At 46.3% G+C, this 17,812-nt stretch overlaps 1 protein-coding gene across 3 annotated transcripts in view; it reads right to left on the bottom strand.

Moving 5' to 3' along the window:
* Positions 1-17,812, bottom strand: part of unm_sa1614 (un-named sa1614) — a 220,584-nt gene that overhangs the window by 99,404 nt on the left and 103,368 nt on the right. For all 3 annotated transcript variants that reach the window (XM_070896406.1, XM_070896408.1, XM_070896407.1), the window contains 2 exons: positions 14,970-15,099; positions 11,109-11,194 (listed from right to left, as the gene is read on the bottom strand). In XM_070896406.1, coding sequence (XP_070752507.1) covers positions 11,109-11,194; positions 14,970-15,099 — 216 coding nt within the window. The remainder of the gene's footprint in view (positions 1-11,108; positions 11,195-14,969; positions 15,100-17,812) is intronic.

The raw sequence follows: 17,812 nt of genomic DNA, 5'->3' as shown, positions 1-17,812 counted from the left end.
CCTCCCTCTCTCTCCTTCCCCCCCCTCCTCTCTCCTTCCCCCCTCCCTCTCTCTCTCCTTCCCCCCTCCTCTCTCTCTCCTTCCCCCCTCCCTCTCTCTCTCCTTCCCCCCCCCCTCTCTCTCTCCTCCCCCCTCCCTCTCTCTCCTTCCCTCCCTCTCTCTCCTTCCCCCCCTCCCTCTCTCTCTCCTTCCCCCCCTCTTTCTCTCTCCTTCCCCCCCTCTCTCTCCTTCCCCCCCCTCTCTCCTCTCCTTCCCCCTCTCTCTTCCCTCTCCTTCCCCCCTCTCTCCTCCTCCTTCCTTCCTTCCCTTCTCCCCCCTCCTCTCCTCTCCTCCCCCCCTCCTCCTCTCCTCTCTCCTACCCCCCACATCCTACCCCCCCCTCTTCTCTCTTCCACCCCCCGCCCCTCCTCTCCTCCTCCTCCTCTCCTCCTCCTCCCACCCCCCGCCCCTCCTCCCCCTGCCCCTCCTCCTCCCCCTCCTCTCACCCCCCCCCGTCCCTCCTCCTCCCCCTCCTCTCACCCCCCCCGTCCCTCCTCCCCCTTCTTCTCCCCCACCCTCTCCCCTTCCTTATCCCCCCCCCCACCCTTCTCCCCCCCCCCCCACCCTTCTCCCCCTCCACCCACCCTTCTCCCCCTCCACCCACCCTTCTCCCCCTCCACCCACCCTTCTCCCCCGCCCCTCGCTGTCAGAAACACAGACACCGACAGAGAGTGAGAGACACACACACAGACAGACAGAGACACTGACAGAGACACACTGGGGGGACCGTCCCAGCATGCTGTTGGCGGACTCCCGGTGCTGCAGTCGGTAAGTAGAAAACGTTTTATTTATTGATTTTTAAATTTTTAAAATTTTTTATTAATTTTTTTTGATTGAGTTATTGGTTGATTTATTGATGTATTTATCATTTATTATTGATGATGGCTCTTTATTTGTAAAATTGAAGTGTTTAATGTTTGTAAACTTCCTTTAAACCCCACCCGCCATTCCCTACCACCTAATTTGTAACCTACGCCTGATTTTCTAAAGTGTAGACAAGTTTTTTTCGAACGTACAAAAAATCTTCACTTACTCCATTCTAAGTTAGTATGGAGTAAGTTTTCACTGCCTAAACTTTGAAAACAGGCGTAAGTGGCCGGACACACCCCCCTTTTGAAAAAAAAATTCTGTTCCAAAGTGAAACTGTTCTAACTGACTAGAACTGAAGCAAACTAAATGCCGAGAATTCAAATTTCTAAGATACTCCATTCTAAACCAGTTGCTCCAAAAAAACAGGAGCAACTCAGGCCGAAACTTGGCCTCATAGTAAGGCTCATTCCACTCTGCCCCAAACAATGTGCCTGAACCCCAAACTCACATGAGCCCCTCCCCCCCCCAACCAACACACAAAAGGCACCAGTGTGCACCAACTAGGATCTAGACATAACCTTCCAGACTTGTTTCACGAGGACCTTTACAACCAACAGACAAAGGAGACTTTCACACCAGGGTCGGAATCTTCCCAGCCCTGCGAATGCGTGTTTGGAGGCGAGCCCACTGTCAAAATGGCTGAGATTGACAGCGAGGCGGGAGTCCGCTCTGAACATGCCTCCATGTCAGTTTCTTAACTGTCGGATCTGGGTGCGGATCGCAGACCCGACACCAAGCGGTGGGCCAATCAATTAAGATGCTTAAGAGGTCATTTAAAAGGTATTTAAAAGGATTTTAACTAGGGACATACCATTTTACCACAGTTTCAACGAGTTTGCCATCCCTCGGGTTTCACGCCAGGTAAGTGTGTCGGGTTCTCAGTGATTCTCTATTGCTTTGGCTAGTTGACAGCTGCAGAAGTCGTATACAAGTTACCATTTCACAGATGTTCACTTTTCAAAGTCAGAAGCTGAAGCCTTCAGGATTTGGAAGAAACTTTAGAGCTGTATACTGTTTGGAAGTGTTTGCAGTGAACTCTCTGTCCACTGTCGCCTCCTTGGAGCAACCTTTATGACCAATGACAGATCAATTCTGTCATCCAAACCTCACCTGCCATCTATTCCAGCAGCATCGGTGCCCTTGAAACAAATCTCCCCTTGGTCCTCAGAATCCCACCACGATCAGCCCCAACACCAACATCACTAAACACACCAGCATCACCAACAACAAGACCAACCTTTTCAGCAGTCACTTGATGCTGTATATGACACAGAAAATAGGTGCAGGAGTAGGCCATTCGGCCCTTCGAGCCTGCACCATCATTCAATAAGATCATGGCTGATCATTCTCCTCTGTACCCCTTTCCTGCTTTCTCTCCATAACCCTTGATCCCTTTAGCTGTAAGGGCCATATTTAACTCCCTCTTGAATATATTTAATGAACTGGCATCAACAACTTTCTGCGGTAGAGAATTTCACAGGTTAACAACTCTGAGTGAAGAAGTTTCTCCTCATCTTGGTCCTAAATAGCTTACCCCTTATCCTTAGACTGTGACCCCTGGTTCTGGACTTCCCCAACATCGGGAACATTCTTCCTGTATCTATTCTGTCCAATCCCGTCAGAATTTTATATGCTTCTATGAGATCCCCTCTCATTCTTCTAACCTCCAGTGAACATAGGCCCAGTTAATCCAGTCTCTCCTCACATGCCAGTCCTGTCATCCCGGGAATCAGTCTGGTGAACCTTCGCTGCACTCCCTCAATAGCAAGAATGTCCTGCCTCACATTAGGAGACCAAAACTGAACACAATATTTTCCAGGTGAGGCCTCACCAAGGCCCTGTACAACTGCAGTAAGACCTCCCTGCTCCTATACTCAAATCCCCTAGCTATGAAGGCCAACATGCCATTTGCCTTCTTCACCGTCTGCTGTACCTGCATGCCAACTTTCAATGACTGATGTACCATGACACCCAAGTCTCATTGCACCTCCCCTTTTCCTAATCTATCACCATTCAGATATTCTTCCTTCTTTTTTTTGCAACCAAAATGGATAACCTCACATTTATCCACATTATACTGCATTTGCCCACTCACCTAACCTGTCCAAGTCACCCTGCAGCCCCTTAGCATCCTCCTCACAGCTCACACCGCCACCCGGCTTAGTGTCATCTGTAAACTTGGAGATATTACACTCAATTCCTTCATCTAAATCATTGATGTATATTGTAAATAGCTGGGGTCCCAGCTCTGAACCCTGCAGCACCCCACTAGTCACTGCCTGCCATTCTGAAAAGGACCCATTTATCCCAACTCTCTGCTTCCTGTCTGCCAATCAGTTCTCTACATCAATACACTACCCCCAACACCATGTTCTTTAATTTTGCACACTAATCTCTTGTGGTGGGATCTTGTCGAAAGCCTTTTGAAAGTCCAAATACACCACATCCACTGGTTCTTCCTTGTCCACTCTACTAGTTACATCCTCAAAAAATTCCAGAAGATTTGTCAAGCATTATTCCCTTTCTTAAATCCATGCTGACTTGGACCGATCCTGTCATTGCTTTCCAAATGCGTTGCTATTTCATCCTTAATAATTGATTCCAACATTTTCCCCACTACCGATGTCAGGCTAACCGGTCTATAATTACCCGTTTTCTCTCTACCTCCTTTTTAAAAAAGTGGTGTTACATTAGCTACCCTCCAGTCCATAGGAACTGATCCAGAGTCGATAAACTGTTGGAAAATGATCACCAATGCATCCACTATTTCTAGGACCACTTCCTTAAGTACTCTGGGATGCAGACTATCAGGCCCCGGGGATTTATCGGCTTTCAATCCCATCAATTTCCCTAACACAATTTCCTGACTAATAAGGATTTCCTTCAGTTCCTCCTTCTCGCTAGACCCTCGGTCCCCTAGTATTTCCGGAAGGTTATTTGTGTCTTCCTTAGTGAAGACAGAACCAAAGTATTTGTTCAATTGGTCTGCCATTTCTTTGTTCCCCATTATAAATTCACCTCATTCTGACTGCAAGGGAACTACGTTTGTCTTCACGAATCTTTTGCTCTTCACAAATCTATAGAAGCTTTTAAGAACATAAGAACATAAGAATTAGGAACAGGAGTAGGCCATCTAGCCCCTCGAGCCTGCTCCGCCATCAATAAGATCATGGCTGATCTGGCTTGGACTCAGCTCCACTTACCTGCCCTCTCCCCGTAACCCTTAATTACCTTATTGGTTAAAAATCTATCTATCTGTGACTTGAACACATTCAATGAGCTAGCCTCAACTGCTTCCTTGGGCAGAGAATTCCACAGATTCACAACCCTTGGAGAAGAAATTCCTTCTCAACTCGGTTTTAAATTGGCTCCTCCGTATTTTGAGGCTGTGCCTCCTAGTTGTCGTCTCCCCTACCAGTGGAAACAACCTCTCTGCCTCTATCTTGTCCATCCCTTTCATGATTTTAAATGTTTCTATAAGATCAACCCTCATCCTTCTGAACTCCGAGTAAAGACCCAGTCTACTCAATCTATCATCAGAAGGTAAACCCCTCATTTCCGGAAACAGCCTAGTGAATCGTCTCTGTACCCCCTCCAAAGCTAATATATCCTTCCTTAAGTAAGGTGACCAAAACTGCACGCAGTACTCCAGATGCGGCCTTACCAATATCCTATACAGTTGCAGCAGGACCTCCCTGCTTTTGTACTCCATCCCTCTCGCAATGAAGGCCAACATTCCATTCGCCTTCCTGGTTACCTGCTGCACCTGCAAACTAACCTTTTGGGATTCATGCACAAGGACCCCCAGGTCCCTCTTTACCTCAGCATGTTGTAATTTCTCCCCATTCAAATAATATTCCCTTTTACTGTTTTTTTTCCCCAAGGTGGATGACCTCACACTTTCTGACATTGTATTCCATCTGCCAAACCTTTGCCCATTCGCTTAACCTATCCAAATCTCCTTGCAGCCTCTCTGAGTCCTCCACACAACCCGCTTTCCCACTAATCTTTGTGTCATCTGCAAATTTTGTTGCACTACACTCTGTCCCCTCTTCCAGGTCATCTATGTATATTGTAAACAGTTGTGGTCCTGGCACAGCACTAACGACCGATTTCCCACCCGAAAAGGACCCATTTATCCCGACTCTCTGCTTTCTGTTCGCCAGCCAATTCTCTATCCATGCTAATACATTTCCTCTGACGCCTCTATCTTCTGCAGTAGCCTTTTGTGTGGCACCTTATCGAATGCCTTTTGGAAATCTAAATACACCACATCCATCGGTACATCTCTATCCACCATGCTCGTTATATCCTCAAAGAATTCCAGTAAATTAGTTAAACATGATTTCCCCTTCATGAATCCATGCTGCGTCTGCTTGATTGCACTATTCCTATCTAGATGTCCCGCTATTTCTTCCTTAATGATAGTTTCAAGCATTTTCCCCACTACAGATGTTAAACTAACCGGCCTATAGTTACCTGCCTTTTGCCTGCCCCCTTTTTTTAAAAACAGAGGTGTTACATTAGCTGCTTTCTAATCCGCTGGTACCTCCCCAGAGTCCAGAGAATTTTGGTAGATTATAACGAATGCATCTGCTATAACTTCCGCCATCTCTTTTAATACCCTGGGATGCATTTCATCAGGACCAGGGGACATGTCTACCTTGAGTCCCATTAGCCTGTCCAGCACTACCGCCCTAGTGATAGTGATTGTCTCAAGGTCCTCCCTTCCCACATTCCTGTGGCCTGCAATTTTTGGCATGGTTTTTGTGTCTTCCACTGTGAAGACCGAAGCAAAATAATTGTTTAAGGTCTCAGCCATTTCCACATTTCCCATTATTAAATCCCCCTTCTCATCTTCTAAGGGACCAACATTTACTTTAGTCACTCTTTTCCGTTTTATATATCTGTAAAAGCTTTTACTATCTGTTTTTATGTTTTGCGCAAGTTTACCTTCGTAATCCATCTTCCCTTTTTTTATTGCTTTTTTAGTCATTCTTTGCTGTTGCTTAAAATTTTCCCAATCCTCTAGTTTCCCACTAACCTTGGCCACCTTATACACATTGGTCTTTGATTTGATACTCTCCTTTATTTCCTTGGTTATCCATGGCTGGTTATCCCTTCTCTTGCCGCCCTTCTTTTTCACTGGAATATATTTTTGTTGCGCACTATGAAAGAGCTCCTTAAAAGTCCTCCACTGCCCTCATCCCACTGTAGTCCACTTTGTTTAAGCATAGTACGCTCGTTTCTGACACAACTTCCTCACCCTCAATCTGTATTACAAATTCAACCATACTGTGATCACTCATTCCGAGAGGATCTTTTACTAGGAGATCGTTTATTTTTCCTGTCTCATTACACAGGACCAGATCTAAGATGGCTTGCTCCCTTGTAGGCTCTGTTACATACTGTTCTGAGAAACAATCCCGTATGCATTCTATGAATTCCTCCTCCAGGCTACCCCGTGCGATTTGATTTGACCAATCGATATGTAGGTTAAAATCCCCCATGACTACTGCCGTTCCTTTTTCACATGCCTCCATTATTCCCTTGATTATTGCCCGCCCCACCGTGAAGTTATTATTTGGGGGCCTATAAACTACGCCGACCAGTGACTTTTTCCCCTTACTATCTCTAATCTCCACCCGCAATGATTCAACATTTTGTTCATTGGAGCCAATATCATCCCTCACAACTGCCCTGATATCATCTTTTATTATCAGAGCTACCCCACCTCCTTTCCCTTCTTGTTTATCTTTCTGAATCGTCAGATACCCCTGCATGTTAAATTCCCAGTCTTGGCCACACTGCAACCATGTTTCTGTAATGGTCACCAAATCATACCCATTTGTAATGATTTGTGCCGTCAACTCATTTACTTTATTTAGAATGCTGCGTGCATTTCGGTAGAATGGTTTAATCCTAGTTTTTAAACCATGATTTTTAGTTTTGACCCCTCCTGCAGCCCCTTTTTGTTTCTTGCCTTGGGTTTCTCTGCCCTCCACTTTTACTCATCTCCTTTCTGTCTTTTGTTTTTCTCTCCTTTTTGTTTCCCTATGTCTCCCTGCATTGGTTCCCATCCCCCTGCCATATTAGTTTAACTCCTCCCCAACAGCACTAGCAAACACTCCCCCTAGGACATTGGTTCCAGTCCTGCCCAGGTGCAGACCGTCCGGTTTGTACTGGTCCCACCTCCCCCAGAACCGGTTCCAATGCCCCAGGAATTTGAATCCCTCCCTACTGCACCACTGCTCAAGCCACGTATTCATCTGTGCTATCCTGCGATTTCTACTCTGACTAGCACATGGTACTGGTAGCAATCCTGAGATTACTACTTTTGAGGTCCTACTTTTTAAATTTAGCTCCCAGCTCCTTAAATTCGTCTCGTAGGACCTCATCCCTTTTTTTACCTATGTTGTTGGTACCAATGTGCACCACGACAACTGGCTGTTCTCCCTCCCTTTTTAGAATGTCCTGCACCCGCTCGGAAACATCCTTGACCCTTGCACCAGGGAGGCAACATACCATCCTGGAGTCTCGGTTGCGGCCGCAGAAATGCCTATCTATTCCCCTTATGATTGAATCCCCTATCACTATCGCTCTCCCACTCTTTTTCCTGCCCTCCTGTGCAACAGAGCCAGCCACGGTGCCATGAACTTGGCTGCTGCTGCCCTCCCCTGATGAGTCATCCCCCTCAACAGCACTCAAAGCAGTGTATCTGTTTTGCAGGGGGATGACCACAGGGGACCCCTGCACTACCTTCCTTGCACTACTCTTCCTGCTGGTCTTCCATTCCCTATCTGGCTGTGGATCCTTCTCCTGCAGTAAGACCAACTCGCTACACGTGCTACTCACGTCATTCTCAGCATCGTGGATGTTCCAGAGCGAATCCACCCTCAGCTCCAATTCCGCAACGCGGTCCGTCAGGAGCTGGAGGCGGATACACTTCTCACACACGTGGTCTTCAGGGACACCGGAAGTGTCCGAGTTCCCACATGGTACAGGAGGAGCATAACACGTGACCGAGTTCTCCTGCCATGCCTTAACCCTTAGATACAATTAAATTGGCAACAACAATGTTAACAGGTTACTTACTGATATAAAAAATAAAAAGAAAAGCTACACACCAATCACCAGCCAATCACTTACCCCCTTGGCTATGACGTCACCTTTTCATTCCTTTCTACTTCTTTTTTGCCTTCTCTCCCTGCTGTAGCTGCACCGGTACGCCTTTTATAGGCCGCTCCGACACTGCTCCCGCCTCTCGCCAACTGCCGCTGCCTGTGGAACACCCGCTGGGCCTTTTATAGGCCGCTCCGACGCTGCTCCCGCCTCTCGCCAACTGCAGTCAGTTTTTATGTTCCCAGCAAGCTTCTTCTCATACTCTATTTTCCCCCTCCTAAATTAAACCCTTTGTCCTCTGCTGAATTCTGAATTTCTCCCAGTCCTCAGGTTTGTTGCTTTTTCTGGCCAATTTATATGCCTCTTCCTTGGATTTAATACTATCCCTAATTTCCCTTGTTAACCACGATTGAGCCACCTTCTCAGTTTTATTTTTACTCCAGACAGGGATGTACAATTGTTGAAGTTCATCCATGTGATCTTTAAATGTCTGCCATTGCCTATCTACCGTCAACCTTTTAAGTATCATTCCCCAGTCTATTCTAGTCAATTCACATCTCATACCATCGAAGTTACCTTTTCTTAAGTTCGGGACCCTCGTCTCTGAATTAACTATGTCACTCTCCATCTTAAAAAAGAATTCTACCATATTATGGTCACTCTTCCCCAAGGGGCCTCGCACAACATTTTGCTCATTAGTCCTTTCTCATTACACATCACCCACCTAGGATGGCCAGCCCTCTAGTTGGTTCCTCAACATATTGGTCTAGAAAACCATCCCTAATGCACTCCAGGAAATCCTCCTCTACCGCATTGCTACCAGTTTGGCTGGCCCAATCTATATGTAGATTAAAGTCGCCCATGATAACTGCTGTACCTTTATTGCACGCATCCCTAATTTCTTGTTTGATGCTGTCCCCAACCTCACTACTACTGTTTGGTGGTCTGTACACAACTCCCACTAGCCTTTTCTGCCCTTTGGTATTCTGCAGCTCTACCCCTACAAATTCCACATCATCCAAGCTAATGTCCTTCCTTACTATTGCGTTAATTTCCTCTTTAACCAGCAACACTACCCCACCTCCTTTTCCTTTGTCTATCCTTCCTCAATGTTGAATATCTCTGGATGTTGAGTTCCCAGCCTTGGTCACCCTGGAGCCATGTCTCCATAATCCCAATTATATCATATTCCTTAATAGATGCCTGCACAGTTAATTCGTCCACCTTATTACAAATACTCCTCGCATTGAGGCACAGAGCCTTCAGGCTTGTCTTTTTAAAACACTTTGTCCCTTTAGAATTTTGCTGTAATGTGGCCCTTTTTGATTTTCGCCTTGGGTTTCTCTGCCCTTCACTTTTACTTTTCTTCTTTCTATCTTTTGCTTCTGCCCCCATTTTACTTCCCTCTGTCTCCCTAGATAGGTTTCCATCCCCCAGTCATATTAGTGCTGTTGGGGTGGGGTTAAACTATCAAACACTCCCCTTAGGACATTGGTTCCAATCCTGCCCAGGTGCATCAGTACCTGACCACATTGCTGCCTGGGAGGCCAAGGATGGCCTCACCTTGGCCACATTTACTTCACTAGATGCTGTGCACCCTGGCTGCCACATGATCCGCCAGGTTGGCACCACCCCACACCAGCTCCATAAAGTATCTCTGCAATGCCCAAGCCGTTCCATTCACACTCATCACCATTGCGGGGGGTACCCTTATGTCTGACCATTCACTTCAGCTCACTAAGCCACTTCCAAAGGTGCACACAAATCTGTCCAATAACACAATGTTCAAAATAAAGATTTCAATGTTTGGCAACACATTAGCAGAAACTCTACATGAACATTGGCTAAAAGACCCAAGTGTCTACACTTGTGTTGTGTTAATGGTATGCTTGGACAAGGATGGAGTTGAGTGTGAGGTGTGACTAGTGAGGTGGGGATATGATAATGTAGATTGAGAGAGAGGGAGGGGTGGAGGTGCAAGGTAAGTTGGTGTGAGTGAGGATGTGCAGGACTATGGGAGGGAAGGCAGAGTGATGGGGATGTGATGAGAGGCACAGCAGGATGAGGTTGAGTGCAGCATTGCAGTAACATTTTGTGATCTACTGAGATCATTCAAAGGTTTGTGCCACTGCAGCCAGGTCCTCCTGATGACATCCCTGCTTGTGCCCTCCTCTACAATGTGCAACCAGGATGCGTTGGAGTCCTAAGGAGGTCTCTTGCACCCATTGGAAGGGAAGAGAAGCTCCCTATATTAAAAACAGAAAATGTTGGAAATCTCAGTGGGTCAGGCAGCATCTGTGGAGAGGAAGCAGAGTTAATGTTTCGGGTCGATGACCATTCGTCAGAATTGGAAAGAACAGACTCTTAACAAGCAATGAAAGGGGGAGGGGAAGAAAGAATAAAAGGGAAGGTATGTAATAGGATGGAAGATAGGAGAGATTAGAGAGACAAAAGGGATGATGGCCCAAATTTAAGTGGTAATGCCAGGAGTTAGAAAAACATTGGTCAAGATAGGGTGTGAATGGCAGGATAATGACCAGCTGCCATTAGAGACAAGGAGAAAAAAAAAGAAACAGGCTCCGAGGGGAGCGGGAGGGGGTGGGGGGGAAGGGAGCCAAAGATTGGCAGCGGCTACGCTATGAAAATGTTGAACTCGATGTTGAGTGCAGAAGGCTGTAAAGTGCCTAAACGAAAAATGAGGTGCTGGTCCTCGAGCTTGCATTGAGCTTCGTTGGAACAGTGTAGGAGACTGAGGATGGAGCGTAGCCGCTGCCAATTTTTGACTCCCTTGGCTCACCCATCCCCGCCCCCCCACCCCCCTCCCCCGCTGCCAGCCCCCTCCGCCCCCCCCCAGGTCGCAGTCCATCACTTACCTCGGCCGCACTTAGCCCACCTCGGTAAGTAAACTTGCGGCCCATCAGTCTGGACTGGATTTGATCCTGGGTCCCATAGATAAAACGACAAGTATACAACCCAACAGTACAATTTCAGCAAAGGCCTCAGCTTAAAGTTTAAATCAGTCCAGGAGGTTAAAGCAGGTTAAAATCATGAAAATAAAAGCAGATGAGAACACTTACATGTACTGTGCATGATAATACTTCGTGAGGTTCTGTAGCAACTCCACTCCTTTCTTCGTCTTTATTTCATTCACTTTGATCAGATACTAAAGACAAAACAAAAACAAACTTGTGTGTAAATTTTACTCCTCACTTTATTCAAAAAATTTATGACATTTTAGTTGCTATGATTTAGGGCTCTTATAAGCCAAGTATTTCAACAGACACAATAGCACTCTTCAAAGGTTCAATTGGCAATTCATTGATATTGCAGATAGAAAAGTGCTTTGAGATTTGAGATACTTTACTCAAGGGAAAACATCTGTCCAGTGGTCTTCATTAAGTTCCTAATAAGTAAGAAGCCCAAGTCACATTGTAGCAGCCCACAATCAAATCACAATTGCGTATCGCAGTAAGCCAGAAAATTTGATCCTTGATCCCAATGAAAACACCAAATATTCTCTGCCAGTAATGTGGTTAGAAAATTTGGTGGAGATTATCAAAAACAATTTGGAGACCAAAGTCCAGAGAGAAGAAGTGGGCATGTGGTGGCAGAGGAAGGGATGGCCAGATTAGCAATATTTGGCACCAACAATGAACCATTAAATCTAAGGCAGGAAAGGAAGCTTTGTAATCAATTACTTTGCAGTGAACTGCTGTATCTGCCAAACAAAAATGGTCCTTAGCAAGATACCTGGAAACAAGGGAGTAGTGAAGGAAAATTAGTCTTGAACAGAAGACTTTGAGCTGGGGGAGAAGCAAAAACTATCAAGGGTAGAGAAAAGTCCAGTTCTTCAAGCTTGAAACTGTACTGAACATGCTGAGATGGAAATTACCTCCAGAGACTCTGGTAAGATTGTAAGGCATAGAGGATATGAAGAAGAGAGTGCAAAATATGTTATTATGTGAAGATTCTAACGGTATGGTGACATCTTTTCAGCTTCATTAATTGCTTCTTTCTAGAGATACGCCTGGACCTTTTGGCTTAGCATCAAGTCAGAATTTACAACCAGCTCCAACAACATCTGCACTACTCACACTCAAATTGCACTCACCAGGACAGCTACTATTTCACCTTCATCACAAATACCGATTAGATTTCCTGCACACAAGCACATTAGTGGCACAGAGGAATTAGCATTACTGGCTGAGCAAGGCAAATTGCAGGTTGTAGATGTTGCAAAGAACAGAAACCTGAGCAGGAAAGTGTAGATGCAGATGCTGGTGGCAAGCCCTGTAATATTGTATCAACACAATGGACCAGAATTTAATGGAGCGGGGCATTTCACGGCATGCCCAGTGAGTTCGATTTTTTCCCTGTCTCCAGATCGAAAATTGCTGTAAGTGCGAGCAGATAACGGCACAGCCATCAACTCGTCATTATCATCATAGGCAGTCCCTCGAACGAGGATGACTTGCTTCCACACCAAAAAGGATGAGTTCACAGATGTTTCAATGAAGGACCCGATATTCCAGTCCTGAACTCCAGGGGTGGAAGATGCCTGTGCGTGGATTTTTTAAAAAAAACGTGTGGTGACCGTTGCACAACAGCCACCACACGGGCTTGACAGAGCTAGGCCTTTGTCCAGTGGCAAGGATTAACCAGGACGACTGGAGACTTGCTCTGCTACACGGACCGAGATCAGCCATGATCTTATTGAATGGTGGTGCGGGCTCGAAGGGCCGAATGGCCGACTCCTGCACTTATTTTCTACGCACACATATCGTAGCGTGGGCTGGGCCCGTGCTGCCCCTGGGCCCTCGACACTATATGAATGCAAGAATATATAGTGAAGGGCACTATATGAATGCAAGTCTTTCGTTCTCATTCCGTGCATCTCCCAATCTGTCTGGAATGCTCTCACATACATGTTTCTTTACTGAAGTACTTTTTCTCAAATGAAAAATGTGAGACATCAACTAGGAACTCAGTGAATGACAGAACCATCAGCCTATCTCCTTAACCAATGAAGTTTAAGGATAGAGAAAGAAACAGAAACGATGAAGAAGGAACAAGGGTAAATTAGAGTAAGTTAGATAAAGAAAAATAAAGAGAGGAAAAGAAAGATTGGATTGAGAGAGATAGAAAAAGAGAAAAGGACAAAAAAAAACATGTAATATGTAAAATTTAAGAAATGTTGAACAATTTACTACTTGCAGAAGTGAAACTCCATAGTTCCAATTGTTCCTTTTCTGGGCCTCCAAAGTTGAGTGGCATTGCAGGAGCATAGAGCTCGTCATTAAAAAGGTTCCTTATGTCCTAACTTTCTGCTGCATGTTACATTTGTATTCACAGCATAAATTCAGCAATTTCTTGAAACTCACAGGGAGATTGATGGCGAGATCCCGTTTTTGTGAGGCGAGCGAACGGAACAGTGCAAATCGTCCCGCTATTTGTGGAGATTTGCAACTCACAGCATTATCTCTTCCTCACCACAAATTTCTGTTTTTTTACGCATTAAAATCGGCCAGTGCCGTGAACTCGACGTTATGTTCCCAGCAAACTCTGGTCCATTATTTACAAGGCACTAAAGCAATTCCATAAGTCCATGGATCAAAGAGTGGGAAATATTCAAGGAACCCATTTTAATTTGAACAAGGGGCTCTAGAATGGACACCACATAATACACCACAGTGGATAATTTAAATACCATTGTGACTTGCGAAAACCCTTTGTAACCAATTGAGTGAAGAACTGACAGATTTCAAAGAGGGATACATCAGGAAAAGTTCCTCACAGATCAAAGGTGTTTCAGACAGCTGAATACTGCTATGAGCAATGTCAGATTCTATTGGAAATCAAACCCTGACTGCAAAGGCATAATGAAGGCTCTCACATCAGCAATTTGTTTTTGACGATATCTGACTTGAGCATTACATCCAGAGAAACGTATCAAGTAGACAGTGAGCCTTCTGTACAGATGTTTCAACATCACTTTCTCGGAAGCATGGACATCAACCAGTACAATTTACACATCAGTTATTCACCTTCCACAAACTAGCATCAACAATTGGTACTTACACCAGTACTGACAAAGGGTCATCGACCTGAAACATTAACTCGGTTTCTCTCTCCACAGTTGCTGCCTAACCTGCTGAGTATTTCCAGCATTTTCTGTTTTTAATCCAGATTCCAGCATCTGCAGTATTTTGCTTTTGTTTTAATTCATGCTTGTTTGATTAATACTAATGGTTATTCCATTTACATCAACTGAAACGCATGAGAAACCTCATTAATTAAGCATCTTTCAGTAAACAGCATACTGAATTCAGTTTCTCTATGTGAAGTAGTTTTCATTCACTTGATTGCACTCCTCTCCAGCAAACATTAGGACCTCACTGCAATCAGACAGCTGAAGCTCCTCTTCATCCATTGTTTTCTGCAACCATTTTCTCCTTGACAATTATGTTACTCAAGTTCTACGGTAGCGGGGGTGGGGGAGTGGAATGGGGGCTTGATAAAGCAATATACTTTCACCTCTTGGATACGAATATGAATTCAGTCCAGATGGATGAGATGAAAGTCTTCTGCCTGTGATGGTTGTAGGTGCCCTATTGTAGCATTTGGGCAGTCACAACCAGCTCGAAATAGACACAGGAGATACTTCAGCTTCAACCAAACAAGATGGCTAGGATACAAAATAGAACTGACATTGAGGGTTATAACATGCTAAACCTGACCTATGAGTGTTTAATGGCAATATTAGTGGGGAAAAGTAGAAAATTGTTCCATTTCCAAATACTGAACCTTTCACCTTAGAGGAGTATAAAATGCACCAAAAAATAATGATTGACATGATAAAACAACAACTTTTTGCTAAAATTATGCTATGAGCAGAATACTCAAATGAGTCGAATGGGAAAACAGAAATTCTCACTTACCTCACACATCTGCAGCTGAAACATCCTCCGTTCCTTTTCCATCTCCTCTGCTATTTCACCTCCTGTCACCTCAATCCGTACCATCCCATACTGCTTTGCAAGTTCTCTCTTTTCTTTTTCAATTTTAGTACTGACAAAAAAAAATTGAGAAAGCATTTAAATGTCAAACGTATCTGCTTCTTGCCAGCTCGCTCCCTGTATTTAGGACTATTGAAAATATAAATGAGATATGTTATTAGTTACAGTCAACAGCTGATCCATTTTTGTCAACATTGACCTTCAGGGTGCCCAATACTTTAATTTACTGAAATAAAATGCATGACCATAAATATAACATTTTATTTTAAACTTGACTTGAACAGTGATCCTTAAATAAAATTGATCTTGTGGCCAACCTCATATGCATAAAGTTCTTTAACGATTATCAGTAATTACATGCCATTTCACTAATATTTCCACATGTTGAAAATGTTTTATCTGGAATATTAAACTTAGGAAGATAGAAAGGTATAGGATCAGAAAAGACACTGTCATCTATCTAATGATCCCAAGAACTAATACTTACTCAAACATTTAAAAATTCTAAGACGGGTTTGTAAAGCTACATTATTCTTTGATTTATACAATTGTATTTGTTTACAAGGATTGGCCAAATCACCTGAAGCAATGCTTAAGATATTTAAGGTTGTACATCACTTACCTAAATTGGTTTTATGATGTAAATAGGAGCGACCCTAGTTGCCATTATGAACTGAACTAAGTGGTGCCTGCACCGTGCACGTTCTGGCCAGTCTAAGCTGGTGGCCAAAGATTCTTTTTGTGATGCCGGGGGGCAAGAGTGATCCTCGGCTCCACAAATCTAGGCTGGGCTGCTGCTGCTCTATCAACCATCCTTCTGCCCCGTGGCTCTCCCCCCACAACGGAATACCTTCTTTGAGCTGGTCAGAGCACTCAATATTGCTGCAGCCCGCTGACTCAATACTAATGAATTCTGGCACTCAATATACTCCATGGGGCCGAAATTGCCCCTTTCTATAGCCCCGTTAGCACCTCCGTGGGGCAATAATGGGACGTAATGGTGTTTCTGCCTGGGGGAGGGGGCGCTGTGCCGGTAGCACGGCGCCATTAGCACCCCGGGCCAGCGAGCAAAACATAATATAACATGGCGTCATCGCCATGCGTGCCAAACCCTCACCACCCCACGCCGACCTCTGTGTCCCGTGGGCTGGTGAACATGTGTCACCGGGGCATCCCTTAAAGGGGAGGCTCTTAGCACCCCGGGCCGCCATTTTATTTTAACAGCTGACTCTTGCGTTGGTCCGATAATGAATGGCAGCCTTCGCGTTGACTGGCCCGCCATCATGCAGCCCGGCACTCCGTTTTGGATGCCAGGCCACTGGCCCGGTCGATTGTATCCATGGTGGCCCAGTGGCTGGCCACTAAAGGACCTGCAGAGTGCATAGCGGGCCTCCCCTTTAATTGAAGGGGAGGGGCATGTAGCGCATTAGCGCTTCGTGGAGCATCCATGTAGCACTGGCATCCTCAGCGTGGCGCTGCCTCCCCGTGTGATGCCCGAGACAGCGCTCAGCTTCCTTTGAGGGGTGGATGGCCCAAGTCCAGGCTATAACTGTCCCGGCATCGGAAGGTCACCACCCCTAATTGGGGCGAGGGGCAATTTCGCCTCCCAGGTCTCCTTCTGGGACTACTGGGTGGCCAGCCAGTGCGTTCCGTTGGCCAAATGCCCAAAGTCCCCCCGACTGGGGGGGGAAGTGGGGGAACCACCCCTCAAAGTCTAACTGTGTCCCCTTGTGAACTTATTTTCGACAAATCACTACTGCGATCTTGAATAGTGAATGCTATTCAGTTATACAATTGTGATTCCTAATTGAGCAATCGTGGTGTTCTGACACTTAAACTTAACTTTGTTTTGCTGATGACGACTTAGATTTTGTTGATCTACGCTAAATATTAACTAATTTTAAAAGAACTAAATTACTGCAATTGCTGATTCCAACCTTATAATGGGGCCCAAGTTTCGAGCCGCGCCTAGAACGGCGCAGTCCCGACCTGGTCGCCCGTTTTTCGTGCCACAAAGTGCGCCTAAAAAAACCCTCCGTATTCTCCCTCCCTGCAGGTCCTCTGGCCCTCAGCGCAGCACGAGCTATAGGGGGCGGAGCCAGGTCCCTGCGCTGAAAATAGTGCCGGGACCTCTGCACATGCGCGCTACAGTGGGCGCGCAAGTGCAGTAGCTCCAGGCGCCGAACTGTGTGGGAGGGGCCCGAAGCACGCAGCCCCTAGCCCTGGCCCAATGGCCTCACTGGGGCTGCGTGAATAAGGCTCCTCCCACGGCCAGCTCCTGCTTCCTCCCGACCCGACTCGACTCGCTTCCCGCCTCCGGACCGGACCCGACCTGACCCCCGCTTCCCTTCCCCCCCGACTGGACCCAACCTGACACCCGCTTCCCTTCCCCCCCGACTGGACCTGACCTGACTCCCGCTTCCCTTCCCCCGCCCCTGACTGGACCCAACCCGATTCTCCCCCCCCCCCCCCCCCACCAGACCGGACTGGACCCGACTCGACTCCCGCTCCCACCCGCCCCCCCGAACCGGACCCGACCCGACTCCCCCCCGCCCCCGGACTGGATCCGACCTGACCTCCCTCTCCCCGAACTGACCTCCCTCCCTCCCACCAGCCCCCCGACCCAACGCCACCTACCTGTAAATCTGGTGCTGGGGACGGGCCCTGCCCGAAGTCTCGGGCCCGGCCCGTTCAGCCTCCCTCCCCCTTCCCCAAATCTCCTCCCCCCCCCTTCTCTCCCATCCCTCCCCCTTTCTCTCCCTCTC

The sequence above is a fragment of the Pristiophorus japonicus genome, chromosome 12 (assembly GCF_044704955.1).
Source record: "Pristiophorus japonicus isolate sPriJap1 chromosome 12, sPriJap1.hap1, whole genome shotgun sequence".
Lineage (NCBI taxonomy): Eukaryota > Metazoa > Chordata > Chondrichthyes > Pristiophoridae > Pristiophorus > Pristiophorus japonicus.
This window is presented reverse-complemented; position numbering and strand designations above follow the sequence as displayed.